General features: G+C 49.5%; 3 protein-coding genes across 4 annotated transcripts; 1 reads left to right on the top strand and 2 right to left on the bottom strand.

The window, feature by feature from the left end:
• Window positions 1-1,385: 1,385 nt before the first annotated feature.
• On the bottom strand, window positions 1,386-6,195 carry PSMB8 (proteasome 20S subunit beta 8). Its single transcript, XM_022581560.2, has 6 exons — window positions 6,034-6,195; window positions 4,131-4,278; window positions 3,860-3,971; window positions 2,656-2,785; window positions 2,077-2,281; window positions 1,386-1,682 (listed from the first exon to the last, which is right to left on the bottom strand). Exons 1-6 carry the CDS (start codon window positions 6,178-6,180, stop codon window positions 1,594-1,596), a joined length of 831 nt encoding a protein of 276 aa, XP_022437268.1. The 5' UTR covers window positions 6,181-6,195; the 3' UTR covers window positions 1,386-1,593.
• A 1,199-nt stretch (window positions 6,196-7,394) lies between these two features.
• Window positions 7,395-15,789, bottom strand: TAP1 (transporter 1, ATP binding cassette subfamily B member). Of its 2 annotated transcripts, none has more exons than XM_022581558.2 (11): window positions 14,794-15,789; window positions 14,200-14,314; window positions 13,931-14,061; window positions 12,964-13,169; window positions 12,102-12,299; window positions 11,126-11,254; window positions 10,775-10,963; window positions 10,029-10,202; window positions 9,633-9,795; window positions 9,219-9,355; window positions 7,395-8,010 (listed from the first exon to the last, which is right to left on the bottom strand). In XM_022581558.2, exons 1-11 carry the CDS (start codon window positions 15,389-15,391, stop codon window positions 7,798-7,800), a joined length of 2,253 nt encoding a protein of 750 aa, XP_022437266.1. In that variant the 5' UTR covers window positions 15,392-15,789; the 3' UTR covers window positions 7,395-7,797. The 2 variants fall into 2 exon arrangements, with proteins under 2 accessions (XP_022437266.1, XP_022437267.1); XM_022581559.2 differs by having other exon boundaries at window positions 14,876-14,979.
• Window positions 15,790-15,931: 142 nt separating this feature from the next.
• PSMB9 (proteasome 20S subunit beta 9) lies at window positions 15,932-21,981 on the top strand. The gene is made up of 6 exons (XM_022581561.2): window positions 15,932-16,062; window positions 17,506-17,573; window positions 19,805-19,936; window positions 20,606-20,735; window positions 20,980-21,121; window positions 21,801-21,981. The coding sequence occupies exons 1-6, from the start codon at window positions 16,003-16,005 to the stop codon at window positions 21,926-21,928; spliced, it is 660 nt and encodes a 219-aa protein (XP_022437269.1). The 5' UTR covers window positions 15,932-16,002; the 3' UTR covers window positions 21,929-21,981.
• The last annotated feature ends 430 nt before the right edge of the window (window positions 21,982-22,411 follow it).

Here is a 22,411-nt window from a genome sequence, read left to right as displayed (position 1 = left end):
GCTGGATTTTCATACCTCAGCTCTGAACCTATTTTGAGAACTGCCCTCTTTCCCAATCCAAGTTCCAGATGTAGGATCTTGGGGTTTAAAACAACAACAACAAACAAACAAACAAAACACACACAAACACACACACACACACACACACACACACACACACGAAACAGAGCCAGAGTCCAAGCGAGAAACACACAGGACTTCTATACAGAAGGCCCAGCTACTCTCACCAGGACCTAAGTGAGTTTCCACTTACAGATTCTGAGCTGAGAAGGCCCCCCACCACTGCACATCTTCTCTGTCTTTCTCAACACAGCTCCTGAGCAGAGAAGGTGTTCAGACGCCTCTAGATTTATGCTTCAGATCATGGTGGAACCACCTTCCTCATATGAGGGAAGTAGACTTTGTTTCTTAGTTTAACACTGATTAGCACTAGTCAGGTTTCTATAGGTCCTGCCAGACCCAGAGCCCATCTATGGGGCAGGTAGATTGGTTTATTCCAGAAATAACTCTTCTGGTTGAAACCACCTCCCAGACTCAACATATTCCCCCAAGGGAGGGCCACGTGGATTCCAATGCACCCTTTTGAAATGTTATTGGCACGACTTCCATGAGTCACTTCAAATTTAGATTTGAAGTTAGAGGATTACTAAAACTTCTCCAACCCCGTCCATTCTGGGATTTTAAGGATCTCTCTCTAATGAAAAAGCTCCATGTTCAACTGCTTCCTACTTACAAGCTCTTCCTTTGACGAACTCTCCTTGGAGAGGTGGCAGTGTCCTGCTCCTTCCTGAAATCCCAGCGTGATTCAGAAAATCTCATTCTGTCTCATCTTTCTAACTGGGTTACCTTTTCCTCATATTTCCAACTTCAGCGAGTCCTCCTTATCTCCTCTTCCACTTCAATCACAGTCTTGTCATCTTGCAATGGAGTGTGACCCATCATGAAATGGAACCCCTAATGTCCATCTTTCCATGTAATATCCAATCTCTCCACGGGGTTATTTGAGATAAATGGGACCGTGTTTACAATTACCGCACACATGTGAGGAGGAAGCTTGTTCATCCTACTTTACCAAGTCAAAAACAGTTGTTCTAAGCGCACTACACCCAGATACCCAAACCATTAACAACTGACTACACAGGAGCCTCCAGGTTGTGTGCCTAACCTGAATTAAATTGCACCTAAGTGTCCACAGACAATGTTGAACCTTCCCGAGGTCCTGGAGAGATGAAAGTGGAAGGAAAGCCCAGAGAAATATTTGATGAGACCCCATTTCTTAGGTAGGGGTTTGAGTCTCTTTTCTCAGGAAAAGTCTGTCTTTATTTCCTGATCCCTCCTCCCAACAAGCCCAGCCCAGAGCCCTCACAAGGCCACAACACAGAGGCTTTTATAACCGTTTTCCTTTATTGCGCTTGGTGGGACACCCAGAAGGTTGGGCTGGGGGTGATACTCATGGAGACAGAGAACACACAAAAGGATAAACTACACGCTGCCTCCCAGTGGCCCCTGGTTCTCTATCTCTGGGTCAGGTCAGGCCCCCCTTTCTCCTGGGGTGTAACCTGGCCCAGGTCCCCAAGTCCACCACTGCCACCATTACTGACTGGCCTCACGGTACTGGTACATCAGGTCACTGACGTCTGTACTTTCCACTTTCAACCAACCGTCCTCCTTCACGTGGTACACTGCAGGCAAAGGAGAAAGAACAGAGTCGGGCTTCCCTGGTGGTGCAGTGGTTGAGAGTCCACCTGCCGATGCAGGGGACACGGGTTCGTGCCCCGGTCTGGGAAGATCCCACATGCCACGGAGCGGCTGGGCCCGTGAGGTACCACAAAAAAAAAAAAAAAAAGAACAGAGTCACCTTCCCTTCAGCAAGATCCTGCTAATGATGTTATGTTGAAGGCGACAACAGCAACACACACTCTCAAAGCCCTTATTACGGGGATTGCAATGCCCCCTTCAGGCTCTGAAAACCCGCTCCCTGCCACTCAGCCTCCCCCATGTCTCCCAATCTCAACCCCCCTCCTTCTTCCTCACTCCCCAGGGGCATGGCAGGGGAGGAGGGCATTGGTCTCTTACTATTGACAACGCCTCCAGAATAGCTGTCTCGGTGGGTGGCATGAACAATTGCCCTTCGGCCCAGGTCACAGGCCTCTTCAATGCTAAGGTCAGGTCTATAGCCAGTATCCATGACCCCATAGGCATGGGAGCACCCACTACCGGTGGAGAACATATTTCCCGAGAGCCGAGTCCCAACTGCATCCACGTAGTAGAGTCCAGGCCCCTATAGGATGCAAGAAGGGTCTAGGTTGGAAGTGGAAAGGAAGTTGTTGGTAACATCCAGATTCAAGTGTGAGCCATGAGAAGTGGACCAAAGACTTAGGCTGACCCCAGGAACATCTGAACTAGGAGAACACTGTGGGAACAATCATAGAACTTAAGGGAGGAAAAACACACTTGGAATCAGCTATTTGATCCAAAGGGACAAGCTTATGAAACAATGGTCCACATCCAGACCCAGAAATTGCCAGTGGGTAACAGTTCTATAACCGAGTGTTCTCTGTGCCACGTATCCTGTAGGGGAGGGAATGGGAGTGTAAGGTGGGGCAACTGACCTCTCATCCACATGTGGGAATATGGAGAAGGGAGGGGACTCACTTTCTTGTCCCAGCCACAGATCATGCTGCCCATGGAGAGGCCCATGCCCCGGTACTGGCACATCATGTTGGAGAGCAGTTTGGAGGCTGCAGACACAGAGATACGCTCACCATTCCGCAAATAGTACAGCCTGGGTGAGAACAGGAAGGTTCCAGGAGAGGACTTAGAGGTGACAGGAGAAGGCTAGCCCTCCTAGCAGCCCACTTGATGGGCAGAAAATGACTGAAGAGATAAGCATTTGAAAGGAGTGGTTTTGTAGGATCTAAGGATGGGGAAAGATTTGGAATGTATATAGAATTAACTTTTCTTTATTTTTTGGCTATGTGGCATGTGAAGCATAGTTCCCTACCAGGGATGGAACCTGAGCCCTCTGCATTGGAAGGCGGAGTCTTAACCACTGGACCACCAGGGAAGCCGTCAAAACCACATAAAGAGGGCTTCCCTGGTGGCGCAGTGGTTGCGAGTCTGCCTGCCGATGCAGGGGACACGGGTTCGTGCCCCGGTCCGGGAAGATCCCTTATGCCGCGGCGGCTGGGCCCGTGAGCCATGGCCGCTGAGCCTGCACGTCCGGACCCCCGCAACGGGAGAGGCCACAACAGTGAGAGGCCCGTGTACCGGAAAAAAGAAAACAAAAAAACACATAAAGAAATCCCAGTAGGGACTTCCCTGGTGGCGCAGTGGTTAAGAATCTGCCTGCCAATGCAGGGGACACAGGTTCAAGCCCTGGTCCAGTAAGATCCCACATGCAGCGGAGCAACTAAGCCCGTGTGCCACAACTACTGAGCCTGCGCTCTAGAGCCCGTGAGCCACAACTACTGAGCCTGCGTGCCACAACTACAGAAGTCCGCTCACCTAGAGCCCGTGCTCTGCGACCAGAGAAGCCACCGCAATGAGAGAAGCCCACGCACTGCAACGAAGACCCAATGCAGCCAAAATAAATAAATAAATAAATTTTAAAAAAGAAATCCCAGTAAATGATAGGATCCCACCAGGGTCGATGCTATTGGTGCTAAATATTGATAATTGACAAATGATCTGGCTTCTTGGCAGGAGCACAGGCTGAGATTTGGGAGAAGGTTTTTAACCACCAAAAGGCTGTTTTGTGAAATATGACATTAGCACTAAGATGCTGGGGGCAGTTAGGAGCAGTGATCTGGAAGATGAAGAATCCAGGCTTAGAAGGGAGGTAAGGGGCTAGGCCTACCTGCACTCCTTCGCCAGCAGACGCTCCCAGTACTGACAGTCAGCTGCACAGCCAGACATGGTGCCAAGCAGGTAAGGGTTCATCTCAATCACCTTGTTCACCGTTAATGTGCCTGGAAGAAGATGGAGTTTGGGGAGAGGAGGAATGACCCCACAGCTCTCCCTGTGTGTCCTAAAACAATATCTGGTCCCACTTTGGTGTAGATGCTGGGCTCCTGCTGAGAGGAGGGCCCAGGTCCCCAGATTCTGCCAGCTGGAGAACACACACTCACCAATGTAATTCCCGGCCGAGGCCCGAGAATCCACAGCCACAATCAGCCCATGCTGGAACTTGAAGGCCAGCGTGGTCGTGCCATGAGCCATCTCGATCTGAATGTTCCTTTCTCCATTTCCACCCAGGGACCGGAAGAATTCAGTGGGCTAAGGAGATAGAAAAGGCAGAGAAAGGGCCACTGAAAACTTCTGAAGCTGGACACTCCAGGAAAAGAATTTAGAGGAAGGAGATACCCAGAAATTCTCCAACCACCAATAAATGAAACAGTTAATAACCTAGCTCTACAAGGAAATGGTTTGGGAGAAGGGAAAGAAGAGGCCATGACACCAACCTTTTCCATATGCCAGCACAATAGACTAAGTGCTACTCTAGATTAACTTAGAACAATGGCTTTCAACTCTCATTTTGTATTAGAATTATCTGGCAATTTTAAAACATCCTGAGATTCTGATTCAGTTGGTCTTGGGTGGGACCTGGACACTGGTATTTTTTTTAATTGCCCTATAATCGATGTTAATGTGTAGCCGAGATATAGATGCATTTATTTAGGGCAGACTGTGTCTTGTAAGACAGCAGCATTCAGTGGAAATAATTCAAGTTTGTTTCAAGTTTAATTTTTAATATATTTGAACTATTAATCAATTAAAATAAAATATACAATCAGTTGTATTAACTACAAACGTTAAATCTCAGGATGAGCCAAGCTCATTTTAGCCTCAGGGTCTTTGCTGTTGGCCTGCAATACTTTGAAGCTTTGCCTGGATGGTTTCTTCTCTTTATTAAGGTTTCCACTCTGTTGCTCCTTTAGAGAGACCGTCTATGAGTGTCTCCCAAAATACCTCCCCCGATTTTTTATCTCATTGTTTTTAAAGGTTTTCATTAAAACACTTTAATTTCCTGAAATTGTCTTATTTTCATTTGTTTTTTGTTGGCTTCCTTGCAAAATGTAAACAGAGATCTTGTCTGTCTTGTTTTAACATGTGTCTATCCCTAGCACAAGGAGTGGAGTTTGGCATATAGTAAGTGCTCAATAAATATCTGTTGAATGAATGAATGAACGGCGAAAATTTAGCATAGATTTTTGGTTAGTCCATCTGTTTATAAGCTAAACTGACTCTCCCAACTTTGAACACAAATTCTGTGTACCTTACTTCCTAGAAAACTGGAAAAAGAACACACGTGGTACACAGGTAGAGGTATTCTGAATTCAGTCTAAAATAAAGATGATTTGATAAAGCCTTCATTCGTAGCTGGGATTGTGACTCTTACTTGATGATAAAACCATGTTTCTGGAAAGTATTAATTGTGTTTTACAATAAATTGACATCTCTGATACATAAAAAAAAAAAAAGTGCTACCATAACTAAACATTTTAAGGGTGACTGTAATGGTTTTCCATTCATAGGTCATTTAACCCTCAGGAAAAACGTTTTATGAATATTATCCCCATCTTACAGAAGAGAGACCCAAGACCTAGACTAAGGGACTTGATCCAAGGCACAGAACTGTGAGTGGCTGAGCCCAGGCTAAACGCTCAAGTTCATAGGTTTTGCAAGACACTACACAGCCCCTGTATCATAGGATAGGCCCATGAGAAAAGCTTCGTGATTTGTTTGTGATGGAGAACGGGCAGGAAAGCTCTCTGGTCTCCCGATGGGAGCCCCCTTCCCGCTCACCTCTCCTTCTTTGTCCTAATCTGCACCTCCTAACCCTCAGGCGGCCAGCCCCCAAGTCCCACGTGGCCTCTTCCCTGGCTCCGGCCCTAGACCCTGGACGTGGCTCTGCTAGACTAAAGGATGGCCCCCTCCGCATTTCCCCGCCTCCGGACAGTCTCAAGGCAGACCCTCCATTACTCTGCTCCCTCCTGCCCGCCTCCCACGGGATTTTCTTACAGCCCTGACCTGCATTCCCAGGGGGAGGGCGAGCTCCGGAGATCGCAGAGAGAAACTGTAGTGACCGGGGTCCGAACGCTGCCGGCTTCCCGCGTGAGGGAAAGCCCAGTCCTCCCGCTGCCCGCGCGGGGCTCCGCACACGTCCAGCAGCGCCATGACCGCCCAGCACCCGGAGATCTGGCGGCTCTCGGAGGAGGAAGTGAAAGCGAAAGCCCGAAGCCTTAAGGGGAGGGAACCAGAATTTTTTCCACATCCCCCTGCCCTTCTCGAGGAGTGTCCAGTGGGCGTATGGGGACCAGGAGTATTATGCTGGGGACAGGCTTCTCTGATCCGCCTTCATGGAAATTAGGGAAACGGGGGTGATAGACTGCCAGAAGAAAGGAAGAAAGAGAGCGAGCAGCTCGAAAGCTCCCTGGGCAATGAGGTTACTGTAAGAGACACCGACAGGCTGGGGCATCCTCCGGGGACAGTTATGGGGTGGGCAGGGGTCATAGCATCAAAAGCGTAGCCTTAACCAGAAATCTGGAAGTCAGTGAGAACCTGGGAGCAGTTTCAAACCGGGAATGGGGGAGGGGTGTGCCTAGGAGCATCGCTTTATAAAAGTAGGGGAGGGATAGGAGTACGTGGGGGCACTGAGTCTTGAGGACAGACAGGTCTTGGGGAGACAGGCAATAGAATACACCTGCAGCGTTTGGGGGAAGGGAGCACCAAGGAGAGGGTGCAGCCTCTGAATCCTTCCACCTAGTCCCTCCTAGGGCCTCTCCCAGTTCAACGGTCTCCCTGACCTGTAGCCACCCACAAGAACTGCCCTTTCTGACCGCACCTACTTGTGTAATTCTTGCTTGACTGAGCACTGTCGTGTTCAGTGTCTCTAAAACCAGCCTCTCCTTGCAACCTGAGTTGGCCTAATCTGCCCGGCAACTGTTGACGCCACATGACCACGGCCCTCCCTGAATGGAAGAGATCTACTAGACCACCCCGCCCACTACGCTGAGTTACCGGGGCAGGTGCCACTGCAGAACCCGGCGAGCCCTGCTGTAACGGACCGGGGTGGGCAAGCGAACGAGGTGGTGAACTTCCTCTAGACGTGCTCATCCTCCATCCTCCATCTCCGGGCTCTGAGGCACTGCAGCTGCTGGTGCCTGCTGGAGGACACCGTATCCCCGTTTGGCTCATCCTTGGGGGTGGGCACAGGGGGATGGAGAAGTGAAGGGGGCAACCATAGGAAATAGAAAACTTAAGGGAAAAGATGGCACACGTAGGGCTGGGAAACACTGAGGATGTTGAAGGAGGGAGGGACCCAGCTCCTGAAAATGGCGCTGCAATGGTCGGTGGGCCATTTGGTCCACTGAAAACACGAGAAACCACAGTACAAGACACCAATTTTATTATAACTATCAAGAAACCACAGGGTATTTATGGGCCAGCATATGCCTCGGGTCAGGTTGAAAAGGAGCTGACCTTCCATTTCTGTGTATTCTAAATATTTCTCATGCTAGCCACACCAACCCTGGCTCCAAACCCAGTTACACTAAGGAGTTCTGAAGCCTGTTTTCTTCCAGGAAATCTGTATAACCAAGAGGAGCCTGGAGAGCAGCTAACACTCATGGCAAAATTTCAGGCATCACCTCAGGGGTTACGTTTTAGAATGTCACCCCTCCCGGTAGCAGCTGCCCACTCTGCAACTCTGGTAAGACCTTTGTTCTCAAACTCTCCACTATAGAGAGGAGGGAAAAAGGAAAGGGGAAGGAGTGTGCAGATCTGAGGAGTCTTTCATTCTGGAGCACCTGACCCACCAGGAGCCTGAACCATGGTGCAATAGCGTCCCTTATTCGCCATGAGCTGCTGGTGGGTTCCCGCCTCAACGATGGTGCCCCCTTCCAGAAAGAGGATGTGGTGAGCCTGCTCCACCAAGCTGAGGCGCTGGGTGATGAGAAGCACAGACCGAGAGCACCGCTCAGGGCTTTTATACAGGAGCTGCTCCACCTGAGAAAAAACATACACTCTGTCAGACCAGGGGACCACTTCCAGCTCAGAGAGGCATCTGTGTTTCCAGAGCTGGGACAGACCTCGCCAGGATCATTGCCACCTCTGCCAATAACCCAAAGGAAACTGAAGATTCTCCTTCTGGGTGCTTCTCTATCAAACCTTTGATTTGTGAAGGGCTGTTTACATGAGGTGGCAACGGTGGAATAAAAGAAAGAGGCCTAAACTGGGAGATTGGGATTCACATACACACACTACTGTATATAAAATAGATAACTAATAAGAACCTACTATATAGCACAGCGAACTCTACTCAGTACCCTGTAATGGTCTATATGGGAAAAAAAATCTAAAAAAAAAAGAATCACTTTGTTGTACACGTGAAACAAATACAACATTGTAAATCACCTATACTCCAACAAAAAAAATGTTTTTTAAGTAATGAAAGAAAGAGCCCTAGGGTGAAACCCATAAGAGTGAAAGGTATTGAATAGTCTCTCCTCTCTAATTTTTAAATTCTCTTTTAAGGAAATATAACTTACTAGTAAAGAGCATGAGCATTCAAGTCAGGCAGACATGAATTGGGGTCCAGGCTCTGCTATTCAATGGCTGAATGACAGTGAGCATGTTATTCAACCTCTCTTAGCCTCTGTTTTATCATCTGTTGGATGAGGGTAACAACACCCAGCTCACAAGCATTCATGATGAATGAGCGAGCAAGAGACGACATCCAGCACGTCCAGCACATAGTAAAAGTTCAATTCATATTAGCATTATGAGGGCGGTCTTTTGCTTATGTTTGGCTTCACAGATTCAGGGTCTATAGATCATCTCTTTTAACTGGTTTTAGGCATCTTGGGGAGAAGCTAACGGGAACTGAGAATTGCAAGGACCAGTTTGGAGAATTATGATATTAATATAATAACAAAGGATGAGTGAAGGAAGGAGGACTGGATGGGAAATAGGCATTAAGAAGATGACTCTCGGGCTTCCCTGGTGGCGCAGTGGTTGAGAGTCCGCCTGCCGATGCAGGGGACACGGGTTTGTGCCCCGGTCTGGGAGGATCCCACATGCTGCGGAGCGGCTGGGCCCGTGAGCCATGGCCGCTGGGCCTGCGCGTCCGGAGCCTGTGCTCCGCAACGGGAGAGGCCACAGCAGTGAGAGGCCCGTGTACCGCAAAAAAAAAAGAAAGAAGATGGCTCTCTTACACAGGACTGGCTGTTTACATCCAGGGCACTGGTAGCATCATCCAGGATGAGTACACACGGTTTCCGGATCAAGGCTCGAGCCAAGGCCACTCTCTGTCGCTGACCCCCTGACAGCTGGCCCCCAGCCTCACCTACTTCTGCAGAGACAAGGGCCAAGGTGAGAGCTGAATAAGCACACGCACGCACACACACACGTACACGCACACCAAGGACTGATGGATGCAGCACGATAGAGAAGGTTCTGGGAAGGTAAAGGAGTTCTGAGGACATGAGGATAAAAGAGCCATAGGAACAAGATCTTACAACTTCAAATTGATGTCAGTGGGGTGGGGGGAGCTAAGGAATCAAGGCAAGACTACTGGGGTTACAAGGAAGGTAAAGATGTCTGGGTGGTGATGTGAGTGGAGACGGCACCTGTGTCGTAGCCTTGAGGGAGTACAGAGATGAACCCGTGGGCTCCGGACTCCACTGCAGCAGCTGTGATATCCTCCATGGTTGGCTTCTGGACCAGGCCATAGGCAATATTTTCTTTAAAGCTTCTTCCAAATAGCTGTGGCTCTTGTCCCACAGCAGCCACCTGGGACAAAATACGATGCAGAGTCATAGGACAAGGAACACAGGGGTGTGGTTCGCTAGAGACTGAAGACTGAGAATCTCTACTGGAAGCATATCACAAAATTACACAGCCCCTCTCCTGACCACGCGCTCAGCTCCACCTAAGGTCTCCTAATGCTCTGTTCAGAGTGCTCGGTAAGAATGCTCTTCTGACTTGAGGCTCCCTGCCCTCCCCCATGCCATCTTCTAGCTCACCTGTCTGTGCAGGTAGCAGTGCTCATATTTGGAAAGGGGCTCCCCGTCCAGGAGCACCTGCCCCTCGGTGGGCTGGTACAGATTCTGCAGCAGGGCAGCCACTGTGCTCTTCCCAGACCCATTGGGCCCCACCAGCGCCGTCACCTCACCAGGACGAAGGGTGAACGTCAGCCCCTGGAAGCCAGAGAATCACACACACTAAGAGGCAGCCGGAGGCCCCTAAGCTTGAGACGTGTCAGTCATTGTCTTGTTACGTTGTCTTGTCAATGTCTTCCCCCAGAGAAGAGAGGAGGAAAATGGTGAAGTACAGCAACTACTCCCCTTCCACATGCACAGACACCTCCCCATGGCGTAGAGACGGAAGATGAAACAAAGACAAAGGCAAACACTAAGACCACTGTGCCACACACGCAATCTCAGAGAGCATGAGAAAAAAGAAAACAATCACATTCCAAACCACAGATGGAAAGAAAAAGGAAGACTGGAGACACAGCTTTTGCTTCCATGACGCCTTAGGATAGGAGAGCCTTCTCCCTGAGAGCCTCCTCTTCCATTCTTCTTGGAAATCCAGCCTGGTCCTTGAGCTCGGGGGCAGTTTTATGGAACGCGTGATCTTTTCTTTGCCTCTGAAGGGTGAGGGAGGCTCTATCTAAACCTGGTGCTAAGCAGGTTGAAGGCAGGGAGAAAATTTAAGGTGGTCGAGTTGAGGGTGAGGTTGGGAGAATACAGGGATTGGTAGGTTGTACCTGCAGCACTGGGACATCTAGACGGTTTGGGTAGGCGAAGGAGACACCCTGGAACTGGACGAGGCCCTGCAACTTTAAGGGAGTGAACACACCACTGGCTGGGCAGCAAGGGATCTGGTCCAGGTATTCAGATATTTTCTCTGAAGAGCCCACGGCCTTCTGTAGCCTGGGATAGGTGGACAGCAGTGCCTGGAGGGGAGGTATGAATAGTGAGGTGGGGGATGGGAGGGACCCAATCTGTTACCAGGGTTATGTGATGTGAGAAGGGCAAAGGAGGGAAGGAAAGTGATTCAGATGGTGACGGCACAGGGGAAGGAAAAGCACTGGGGAGTGAGAACGGAAGGACCTCACCTCAACAGCTGTGGTGAACTGCTTCTGGTAAAGAACAAAGGTGACCAGGTCCCCACTGCTTACAGACCCACTTGTCACCAGCTGCCCACCAAAATACAGGATTCCCACCTTCAGCAGCAATCCTGAGATCTGTGGAGACCACAGAGAAAAGGGACTGTGGGAGGAAAACCTAAAATTCTGGTGCAAAGAACCAGAATCATTAACAGTAAGGAGAGCTAGTGTCCCATTTCCCCAAGTAACTCGGGGGGTTCAATAGATATTAAAGAATGAAACATAGCATGCCATGGAGTCTCACTCAGTTACCCATGATAGAAGTCAATTATCACCATCACCATCACCAGTAGTGCCTTGTTTGGGGAGCATCTTGCTCTTCACAAAAGGCTTTTATGAATGTAATGTCATCTAATATTCATATCAAGAGCCCTATAAACTAGGTTATATTACTCCCATTTTTTAAAATGAGAAAAAAGTCTCAGAGAAAGTAAGTTACTAGCCCGTGGTCCCAGAGCTAGTAAATGGCAGCATCAAGGCAGGAACTTCTGATCGCTGATCTAGTTCTCTGTCAATTATATCACAAGATGCCCCGCATCCTTGGCTTCCGCTGTTCCCATGGCTCTCAGGAGTACATCCGCATAGTTCAGGCATGAAGCAGGCCCAGGTGCAGGAATGTATAGCTCCCTGAGCGCCCCCCATGAGGCAAAGGAAGGCCCTGGGACTGGAAGACTTGGCACTTTCCTACCAAGGGGGTCGGGGAGATTTTGTGCACCCTACGGGCAGGAAGCCATCTAGCATGCCTAAAAAGAGGGAGGGGGTTAGGAACACTGAGTGGGGTCATGGAGCCTCTGGTTGCTGGGATACAGACACTGAACCCACCATTGCCCAGCGGAGGAAGAGTGTGGAGCAGGGTCATGGGACAGGGAATGGCACTGAAGCATCTCGGGGACCAGGGAATAGGCATTCATCCCCAGGTGCTCACAAGGGTGATCCAGAGGTTGATCGCATAGGCCAGGGCCTCCTTCTGGTTGAGTGTCTTCATTTCACGCAGCTTTTGCCTGAACTTCTGGGCCTCACCCTCTTCGTTGGCAAAGCTCCGGACTGTAGGCATGGCTGACAGCACCTCAATGGCCACCTGGCTGGATTTTGCCAGAGATTCCTGCACCTGTGCTGCCAGCACCTGTGGAGACATGGACAAGAGATGTCACACGTGGTTGGCAAACCATAAGGGACGCTAGGACCTGAGTTATCCAATTGTAGATTAAAGGTGAGAAAGGGCAGAGGGACAGAAGAGAAAGGGACACATCTATATCCCCCACGGATACTAAAGAGATACAGAGAAGAGGAAAGTGACTCAGAAGGGTCATAGAGGATCATATTCTTGAGACTGGTGATCATATTCCTTTTTTTAGTTTTCATTTTATATTGGAGTACAGTTGATTTACAATATTATATTAGTTTCAGGGATACCGCGAAGTGATTTAGTTATACATACATACGTATCTATTCTCTTCCAGAGTTCTTTCGTATATATGCTATTACAGAGTATTAGGTAGAGTTCCTTGTGCTATACAGTAGGTCCTTGTTACTTATCTATCTTATATATAGTAGTGTGTATATGTTAATCCCAACCTCGGTGATCATATGCTTAAAGACAGATGGTAGGCAGACATTAGAAGACACAGAGAAGGTGAAGATCGACACTGAGCAATCCAGGAACAGGGACAAGGAGTTTCAAAAAGATGAAGAATCAGCGAAGGTGCCAGGAAAGAAATCTGTGAGGAGAGCTCACCAAGTCTGGGCGATGAGGGTCAGTATAGGTTGAGGCAACTCCCTGGACATACCTCGTGCCATTTTCCCAGCTTCTCAGGCAGAAGGAAAAGTAGTGGCAGGGCGAGCAGGGTGACCATGGTGAGGGACGGGGACCCCCAGAGCATGAGCCCCAAGAGACACAGTCCACGCCCGAGGTACCACAGCAAGAGGCTCAGCTCCGAACTCAGAGACTCACTCATGGTGGACGTGTCCTCTGTGACCCGAGATGTGACGGCACCTGCCAAGGGTTGAGGAGAAGAAAGTGAGTGAGTGAGAAACTCAGAGTGATGGGAGGGACTGGCAATGAGCCAGGGTGCCAGGGGGAGGGGTTCTAAGCAAGTCTGGAAAACAAGGTCAGTGGTTTAGGGAGGCTTGGAATTTCAACTCAAGGAGAATGGGTTCCAGAGGAAAAGCCTGGTCAAAGACCTTCCTTTTAACGCTAAAGAAATTGATGCCCTTGTGAATTTCTAATTCTCTGACAGATTTCTGTTCTCTAAAGAACTTGTATATCCCCTGCACATAGGCAGGAAAAACTTAAACTGATCACATAACAGAGCTGGAGAAAAACGAAGGTGCTGCTAGGAAGCAGTCCAGGAAATTGTAGCAAGTCCTGGACTGGGAATCAAGAGATGGCTTCTATTCCCAAGTTCATCTCTATCCATACGTGTCTATGCAAGTGTTGGCATTTAGGGTCTGGGCCTCAGTTCCCGTCTCTGTAAAACGAGGTGGTTGGACTCTGTGATCTCAAAATTTCCAGGTTTGAAATTCCTGTCATTTCTATCTAAATACACACAGAGGGATATATTTGTGGGAAAATCTTGGATGGAAACACTAGGTTTTTCTGCAGATAAGGAGTATATGTATTTTGCTCTTGAGGTACGTCAAGAATAAGACATGACAACGTTTACGTGTGAGAGGAGGATCAAGGTTATAAGTAAAAATATGTATGGGGATATAAACAGTGAGTGGATGGATAGTGAAAAGAGTTTCATGAGAAACCTGTTTGGTTCTTTTGAAAAAACTCTGTTTCCTGGCACAGGACAGCCCGAAACACCTCTCCCTGCAGGTGGCAGTGCACGCGGCCCATGGTGCTGTTGTAGATTCCATCAGCCGTGAACTCCAGCACTGCGCTAGAAGGAGACAGAGAAGGAGGGCCAGGCACGGTCAGGGGGCCCACCAGAAATGCACTCTGGACGGTAGCCCCAACTTTCAACTCCCTCTTTTTCAGGGTTCCCCCAACCCCAGCCTTCCAACTTCAGCCCCCAGACCTGGCTATGGTGAGGACAGACATGAGAGTTATGTTTCGCACGAAGGCACCGTCTGTCCTGTCTTGTAGAATCCAGTCCGTGAAACGGCCCGTGAAGAATGGAACAGCCATCTCCCCTGGGGAGGGAGAGAAATATCAAGTCTAAGCAGGTCAGCTCTAACCAGACGACCCCCGGCCCACCCTCCTTTCACCTTTGCCCATAATCCTGGAGGGCAGTGGCAGAAAGACACAATCTACACCTAAATGGGCCACCTGGGAACTCAAAACCCTGTGGCCCCACAAGACCTTTAGAGGTTGAATGAGGAAGGCTAGGGATCATAGGATGGTCGGCCCCAGAGGAAAGGCCTTGTCCAAGGTGGCCAGTGAAGCAACGCCCGGGGCAGCCCTGGAGTCCAGGACTCCTGACTCCTACCCAGTACAGGGCTCTTCCCTCTCCACTGGGGTGGGGAGTGGGGGCTCTTCTCAAGACCTGAGCTGGGTCCCCTTCCCCTCATCCACATTTCTGAGAACTCATACCAATCTATCTCACTGACCATTACTCTCGATTCCTTCCCAGTCCTCTAGCCTCGTCCCTCTACCCCTGCATCCCCCTTACCAAGACAGGAGAGTACCACCAGGGCCAGAAAGAGCCGCAGGCGTTGTATCTCTGGGCCCAGGAAGCCTAGAAGCCGGCTCACCGCCACTCCAGAAGCGCCGTGAGCTCCTTGCACCCAAAGGCTCCTGATCTTATGCCACAGGGCGGCCGCGGGCAGTGCCGCCGTGTAGCTGAGCGCAAAGGCGTCCAGGCGACTCCCCCAGTGCAGTGGCCGGGTGCTGTGAGCGTCCCCGGGGGCTCCCCACGAGCCCAGCTCTCGGAACGAGGCAAGTCCCGGCAGGGCCAAGCCCAGCGCCGCCGCCAGCGGCTCCAAAGCAGCCAGCCATCCCCGGACTCCTGCGCTTTCTCTCCCGAAGCCCAGCGCTGCCCCGAGGACGCCTCGGGCTCCCAGCCACAGTACCGCCCAGCGGCTCAGGCCCGCCACCCAGACACTGAGCAGCGGCAGCGCAGGGGGTACCAGCAGGGAGGCTATTCGAGGCAGCGCCAGCCGGAGCAGCATCCAGTCGGCGAGGAGCAGCAGCGCTGTCCCCAGGCACGCGAGGGAGGCTCGGGAGAGGCGGAGACACCCGCAGGGAACGGGGAACTCCGAGCAGGCCATGGGCGCGCGCGGTTCGAGGCCGGCCCAGGTCCTGAGACTCTCGCCGTCCTCGCCAGGACGGAGTCTCTGGACGCTGTTGGAGTCGTAGCAGGGCGGGCCCCCGGACCGCGCCGGGGAGGGAGCAGGGCGAGCCGGGTCGGGGCTTCGGAAAGTCCCGGGAACCCGCCGAGCCCGCCGGCGCTGGCCTGAAGTGAGCAGTTTACAGTAAAGGGAAAACGAAAGCGTCTCCGGCTCCCCAGACCCACCCACTCCGAAGGCGGCCCGCCCGGACTATGTGGGGGGAGGGCGTCGACATCAGATCCGAGATTTAGGGGAGCAGCCCTGGTGCTCCACCTTCTCCATTCCCAACACCCGACCCTGCTGTCCTCGCCTCCACTTGCGGGACCCACTTGCCGCGACTTTCTCACTCCAGCCTCTGGGTGGGGTGCCTACGTCATCTGTCTCCGGGCAGTTCTGCCCCGCGCAAGTTAGCGCCCGGATGCGAAGCCTCACGGCATGGACCCGGGCGCCCCCTGGCGGGCGTGGAGAAGGGGCGGAGCTGTAGGCAGCGAGTGGCGCGCTGTGCCAGGTCGCAAACCCGTGCACCAGGCGGCGAGGAGCGCGGCGCAGGGATGCTGCGAGCGGGAGCACCCACCGGAGACTTACCCCGGGCCAGAGAAGTCCACACCGGGGTAATGAGTCTGGGCTTGAGGGTTAGCGGAGGGGTGGAGGAAGTGGAGCGATAGGGGGACCCTGGAAGCGCCAAAGAGTGAATTTGGAGACTAACGAGAGTAGGGAGATAGCTTGTAGCAGCCAGTGCTCACATCCCGAAATGAACACGGGCGTCAGTATTCTGAAGGGGTCGTCTAGGGGTCCGCGAAGGGACTGGGCACGGGAGGCAGGCAGAGAAGGTGTACTTTGGCTCTGAGCTGGAAGCGTTAAGGAGAAGCTGCCCTAAAGCGCTTTCGCTTTCACTCTGGGCTGGAGAGAGCGGCTGGTTAAATCAAGAGAGGGGGTTGGAGAAGGTGCACAGAGAAAAGGAAACGGTGCCCTGGGTTAAGTAGGACAGCACTTGAGAGAGGGGAGTATGGGCACTGATTGAGAAGGGACGCATCACACAGACCTTTGATTGAGAAGTATAGCCGTAAAACCATTTATAAATCAGAAAATCTCTCCTCACTGCCAGATGAGCAGTGAAAAATAAGAAGTAGAAGTTAAAACAAAGCATGGGAGCTAGACATGGGTTTTAGTCCTGTGTGACCTTCGACAAGTCATTTGCGTTCTCTATGACTCAGTTTCTTCATTTGTAGGATCTTTAAGGCTTTTTCCAGTTCAACAGGAGTTTTAAAATGTAGCTTTATCCTCCTTCACTCTTCCTTAATTCTTTTGTTTAATTTCTTTTCTTGACCTGAAAAAGTCACCTCAAACTCCCTAATCAAATCCTCTTTTGGTGCAGATCTCTTTCCCCCTGGCTGTTTACCTCTTGATAAGAAATCCTTAAATGAGACCTCTATTTTAAACTGTCCCATGTGTTTCTTGCTGCTTTCCTCCTTCCTTGACACGTGGCCATGCTAACCACTGACCCCTGAGATGTTTTCTGTTGTTCAGTAAACTGAAAGAGCTCACTTCTGATTAAGGCGGGGGGGGGGGGGGTGGATGATTGTGGGCCCAAAAAAAGGGCTTGAGCTTGTTTCCCAAGGTCACGGTCACTCGCTGCATGGGGAGGCCTGTAGCACATCTGTACACACAACAAACGCATGCGGAGGTAATTCATCTGTGGAACTGCGTCACCGGGACTTGGAAGTGCCCGCCCTGAGCCCTTCACTCAAAGGGAGCACTTATGCCCCTAGGAGCCTCATCCCACCTCTCTCTCTTTACAGTGGAGGGATTCTAGGGATGCCATTCTTTCTGTGTGATACCACTGCCAGGCTCTGACATTCCCTTGCTGCTGGGAGAGACAAGAGAGAAAATGGAAAGATGAAGAAAAAAATCCCATTCTGGGAGTCAGCTCTGGCCTAAATTACTGTATAACCTTGAGCCAGTCGCCTCCCCATTCTGAGAATGTTTCCTCATCTGTAACATGAAGGGATCAAGGCTCTTGCTGCTCTGACGTTCCATCCTCTGTGTCTCTGCAGACAACCATCATGGCGGTAGAGTTTGATGGGGGCGTCGTGGTGGGATCTGATTCCCGGGTGTCTGCAGGGTGAGTAGCAGTGCCGGTGTGTTCTTTTGGAAGGAAGCTAATGGCCCCGAGTGCACATTTTTCTTAACCATTCATAAAGAGACTGGCAAACTGAAGCATTGGAGAAACTGAGTGAACCTTTCAGAAAGGCCACTATGATAAGATATTGGGTGGGTATTTGGGTCTCTGAATTCATGGAGAAGAATCTGGGGCCTGGATGCTAATGTGGCCCGTCCCAGGGAGTCACAGAATTGGGTCTGAAAAGGGTTTAGGAGATAGAGATTTCAGGGGCCCACCTTCCATCTATGTTTAGAGATAGAAAAGATGGTCCTGCCAAGCAGATATTCTGGTTTCTGATCCATCACATGTTGAACTAAGTTTGTCTTTCTCCCTTCTGGCCAGTTTCCTCACATACAAGATAAGTATACAGGATTAGATCAATATTACTTACTTTATGTTCCATAGAACACATAACTTCCTCAATATGGTTAATAACAAAGAAAAATTAATAAGGCGAAGATTATTCTTAGCTTAATTTAGTATTTTTTGTTTTACTATAAAAATCTAAGCCTGAGGGGCTTCCCTGGTGGCGCAGTGGTTCCTGCCGATGCAGGGGACGCGGGTTTGTGCCCCAGTCCAGGAGGATCCCACGTGCCGCGGAGCGGCTGGGCCCGTGAGCCATGGCGGCTGAGCCTGCGCGTCCGGAGCCTGTTGCTCCGCAGCGGGAGAGACCGCAGCAGTGAGAGGCCCGCGTACCGAAAAAAAAAAAAAAAAAAAAAAATCTAAGCCTGAAAATAAATCTAATTTTGATCATTACTTGCAGTGTTTCGTTTGTTTGAGACAATTCTTTGCTTCCTGCTTTAATCCAAGCATTAAATTTCATGTACTCTGAAGCCATTCTCTTGTGAAATAAATTTGAGAAACACCGAAAGATGAACATCAGAAATTTTGGCAACTCTCTATATGATCCTGCAATCCCACTCCTGGGCATATATCCAGACAAAACTATAATTCGAAAAGATACGTGCAGCCCTATGTTCATAGCAGCACTATTTACAATAGCCAAGACATGGAAACAACCTAAATGTCCATAGACAGAGGAACGGGTAAGGAGGACGTGGTACACCATGAAAATTGGGGTGCATCTGTCTTTTTGAATTATGTTTTCCTCCAGGTATATGCCCAGGAGTGGGATTGCTGGGTCATATGGTAGTTCTATCTTTAGTTTTTTAAGGAACCTACATACTGTTCTCCATAGTGGCTGTACCAATTTAGATTCCCACCAACAATGTAAGAGGGTTCCCTTTTCTCCACACCCTCTCCAGCATTTATTGTTTGTAGATTTTTTGTTGATGGCCATTCTGACCAGTGTGAGGTGATACCTCATTGTAGTTTTTATTTGCATTTCTCTAATAATTAGTGATGTTGAGCATCTTTTCATGTGCTTTTTGGCCATCTGTATGTCTTATTTGGAGAAATGTCTGTTTAGATCTTCTGCCCATTTTTTGATTGGGTTATTTGGTTTTTTGATATTGAGCTGCATGAGCCGTTATATTTTGGAGATTAATCCCTTGTCAGTTGCTTCGTTTGCAAATATGTTCTCCCATTCTGAGGGTTGTCTTTATACAAAAAAAAAAAAAAAAAGAGTGAATATATGTATATATGTAACTGATTCACTTTGCTGTACACCTGAAACTAACACAACATTGTAAATCAACTATACACCAATAAAAATTTTTAAAAAAAGAAAATGTGGTGTATATATATAATGGACTGTTACTCAGCCATAAAAAAGAATGAAATAATGCCATTTGCAGCAACGTGGATGGACCTAGAGATTAAGCATAGTCAGAAAGAGAAAGATAAATACCAAAAGATATCACTTATCTGTGGAATCTAAAGTATGACACAAATGAACATATCTACCAAACAGACTCACAGACATAGAGAACAGACTTATGGTTGCCAAGGGGGAGAGGGGTGGGGAAGGGATGGATTGAGAGTTTGGGGTTAGCAGATGCAAACTAGTATATATAGGATGGATAAACAACAAGGTCCTACTGTATAGCACAGGGAACCATATTCAATATCCTGTAATAAACCATAATGAAAAAGAATATGTATATGTATAACTGAATCACTTTGCTGTACAGCAGAAATTAACACGACATTGTACATCAACTATATTTCAATAAAATTTCGTAAAAAGTTGGCATCTCTAACGTTGATGACTTTTGACTCCTTCCTGACAGAGAGGCGGTGGTGAACCGAGTGTTTGACAAGCTGTCCCCCCTGCACCAGCGCATCTACTGTGCTCTCTCTGGCTCAGCTGCTGATGCTCAGGCCATAGCGGACATGGCTGCCTACCAGCTGGAGCTCCATGGGTATGAAGTTCTGGGGTCCCCAGTCCACACCACCTAGAGTTCCCCCAACCAGTGAACCCCTATACAGAGTCCTGTTCCAGGAGCAGTGCTGTGGAAAATGAAAAATTCTTGCTTTGCCTCCGGCTTTCATTAGTGTTGAACTGGCATTTGAATCTCTCGAAGCTGGTTTCTGCACCTGTAGAGTAGAGATAACTAATAGTACCTACCCTACCTCACCAGATGGTTATTTCCAGAATCAAAACATAAGAGTGAAAGTAGTTCAAAAACGGCAAATCACTCCCCTAATATAAATAGTGGGGACGAAGATTAGGACGTGGGCCACCATAATATTAGGTGGTGACCGTAGGGGAAACCAAGGTCATTAGGGCAGAAGTAAAGTTTACCTGCTTTGACCCACATGGGCAGGGCTCTGGCAGTCGGGAGAATTATGTCATTGGGGGCTGGGGGTGGGACAGAGTAAAGGAGGGAGAACAATTAGCAATTGAAACCTTCTTCCCAGTGGGTGATGTGAGACTCTTGGTCCCCTGCACTTGTGGGAGGGGAGCTAGAGTTTGAATCCTTGCAGCTATAGGTTTCGGGTGTTCCCCCGGCAGCGATGATGGTAATGGTCCAGGAGGGTGGAACTTCAGGAAAATCATTATTGCTGCGTATTCCTAACCCTTCCTTTAGAATGGAAATGGAGGAACTCCCACTCGTTCTGGCTGCTGCAAATGTGGTGAGGAATATCACCTATAAGTATCGGGAGGACCTGTCTGCACATCTCATGGTAGCAGGCTGGGACCGACGCGAAGGAGGCCAAGTGAGTCTCTCCCAATGTCCTCCCTCCCTCGGGGTTCCCCTCTCCCGCAGAGAGGGAGATGGAGGTCATATGGCATTCTCACTAAGAGTTCCAAAGACACTGCCTCGAAAATGTAGGATAGTCTCAAAGGAGAAGGGCATGAGGTGCTGGGGCTTCACTACAGAGTGTGGGCACCACCTGCTTGTCTCAGTGGTGAGCAGAGGAGGGAGGCTTCTGGAGTCTGACCTGAGGGTGCCTCCCCCAGGTATATGGGACCATGGGAGGGATGCTGATTCGACAGCCCTTTGCCATCGGTGGCTCTGGCAGCACCTATATCTACGGTTACGTGGACGCGGCGTATAAACCAGGCATGTCCCCGGAGGAGTGCAGGCGCTTCACCACGAATGGTAACTAAGCAAGTGGAAGGGTACCTGGGGCAGGTGTTGTTAAATGTGGGAAGGAGGTAGAGTATGAGGAATAGGAATACGTGGGTGACCATTTAATTAAATGTCCAATGGGAATTCCCTGGCGGTCCAGTTGTTGGGACTCCTCGCTTTCACTTCTCGGGGCCCGGGTTGGATCCCTGGTGGGGGAACTAAGATCCCGCAAGCCATGCAGCATGGCCAAAAAAAAAAAAAAAACAAACAGAAAACGTCCAAACTGGGACACTTTTGAGAGTGAGAGACGGCAGGACAAAGGCTAAACTAGATGGGCTTTCAGGGTAAAAGGCGTAAACCAGGATTGTTTTGAGCACACCGAATTAAGATCCAGGGTGACCACGGAAACCAGCGGTGAGCTAGCTTTGGCCCGCTCATGAGAGGTGACTGTTAAATATTCAAGGTTGGGGAGCTGCTTATTTATCTATTTATACTTTGAAATCAATCATGGCGGGAGTATTGAGACCATGGACATCATGTGAAGACTTTTTTTTTTTTAAAGTTGGTTGACCATCACTAAATATGCATCTCTAGGAGATGGGTTCTGAAGTCTGAAAGTGGTCATAGGCATATGGACAGGAGGGAAGGGAAACAATATTTGAAGCTAAGCCATTCTCTCTTCCTCTCTGCAACTTGAAACCCTCCGCAGCTATTGCTCTGGCCATGAACCGGGATGGTTCCAGTGGGGGCGTCATCTACCTGGTCACGATCACAGCCGCTGGTGTGGACCATCGAGTCATCTTGGGCAATGAGCTGCCGAAATTCTATGACGAGTGAATCTTTCTCAGACTTCCCTTCTTTATTTTACAATAAACTTTCTGGGACTGGAAGCTGGTATGGTCATGGTCACTCAGGGAGATGAAGCTTGGGAAGGGGGCTTCTTCCCACCCAGATGTTAGCATATCTTTTTTATTCTTTTGTCCCCAGGTCTAAAACATCTTTCCCACAGGAGAGAGAGGTGGGCAGGGAGGCAGGGTGTATACTAGAACCAGGAAGAGCTCTACACAGGACAGGTCGTAGGTAGCTAAGACAGCTACACACAGGAGAATTAGCTAAGAGCACCAGCAAACTCACATGGAAGAGAATTCCTTTCATAATGCATTCATTCACGTTAGAGACGAAAAACTGATAAGTACTTAAATATTTGGTGGGGGGGTACTTGTGAATTTCAAAGAATAATAACAAGAACCAAAAAAGCTACATGTATCGAACCAAGCATTAGCTACATGCTTATAAACTTCATTTCTTAGAACCCAAACC

The sequence above is a fragment of the Delphinapterus leucas genome, chromosome 10, assembly GCF_059928025.1.
Source record: "Delphinapterus leucas isolate spDelLeu-1000000601 "Yukka" chromosome 10, BTC_Dleu_Yukka2, whole genome shotgun sequence".
Classification (NCBI taxonomy): domain Eukaryota; kingdom Metazoa; phylum Chordata; class Mammalia; order Artiodactyla; family Monodontidae; genus Delphinapterus; species Delphinapterus leucas.
The sequence above is the reverse complement of the archived record's forward strand: the minus strand, read 5'-3'. Positions and strand labels throughout refer to the sequence as shown.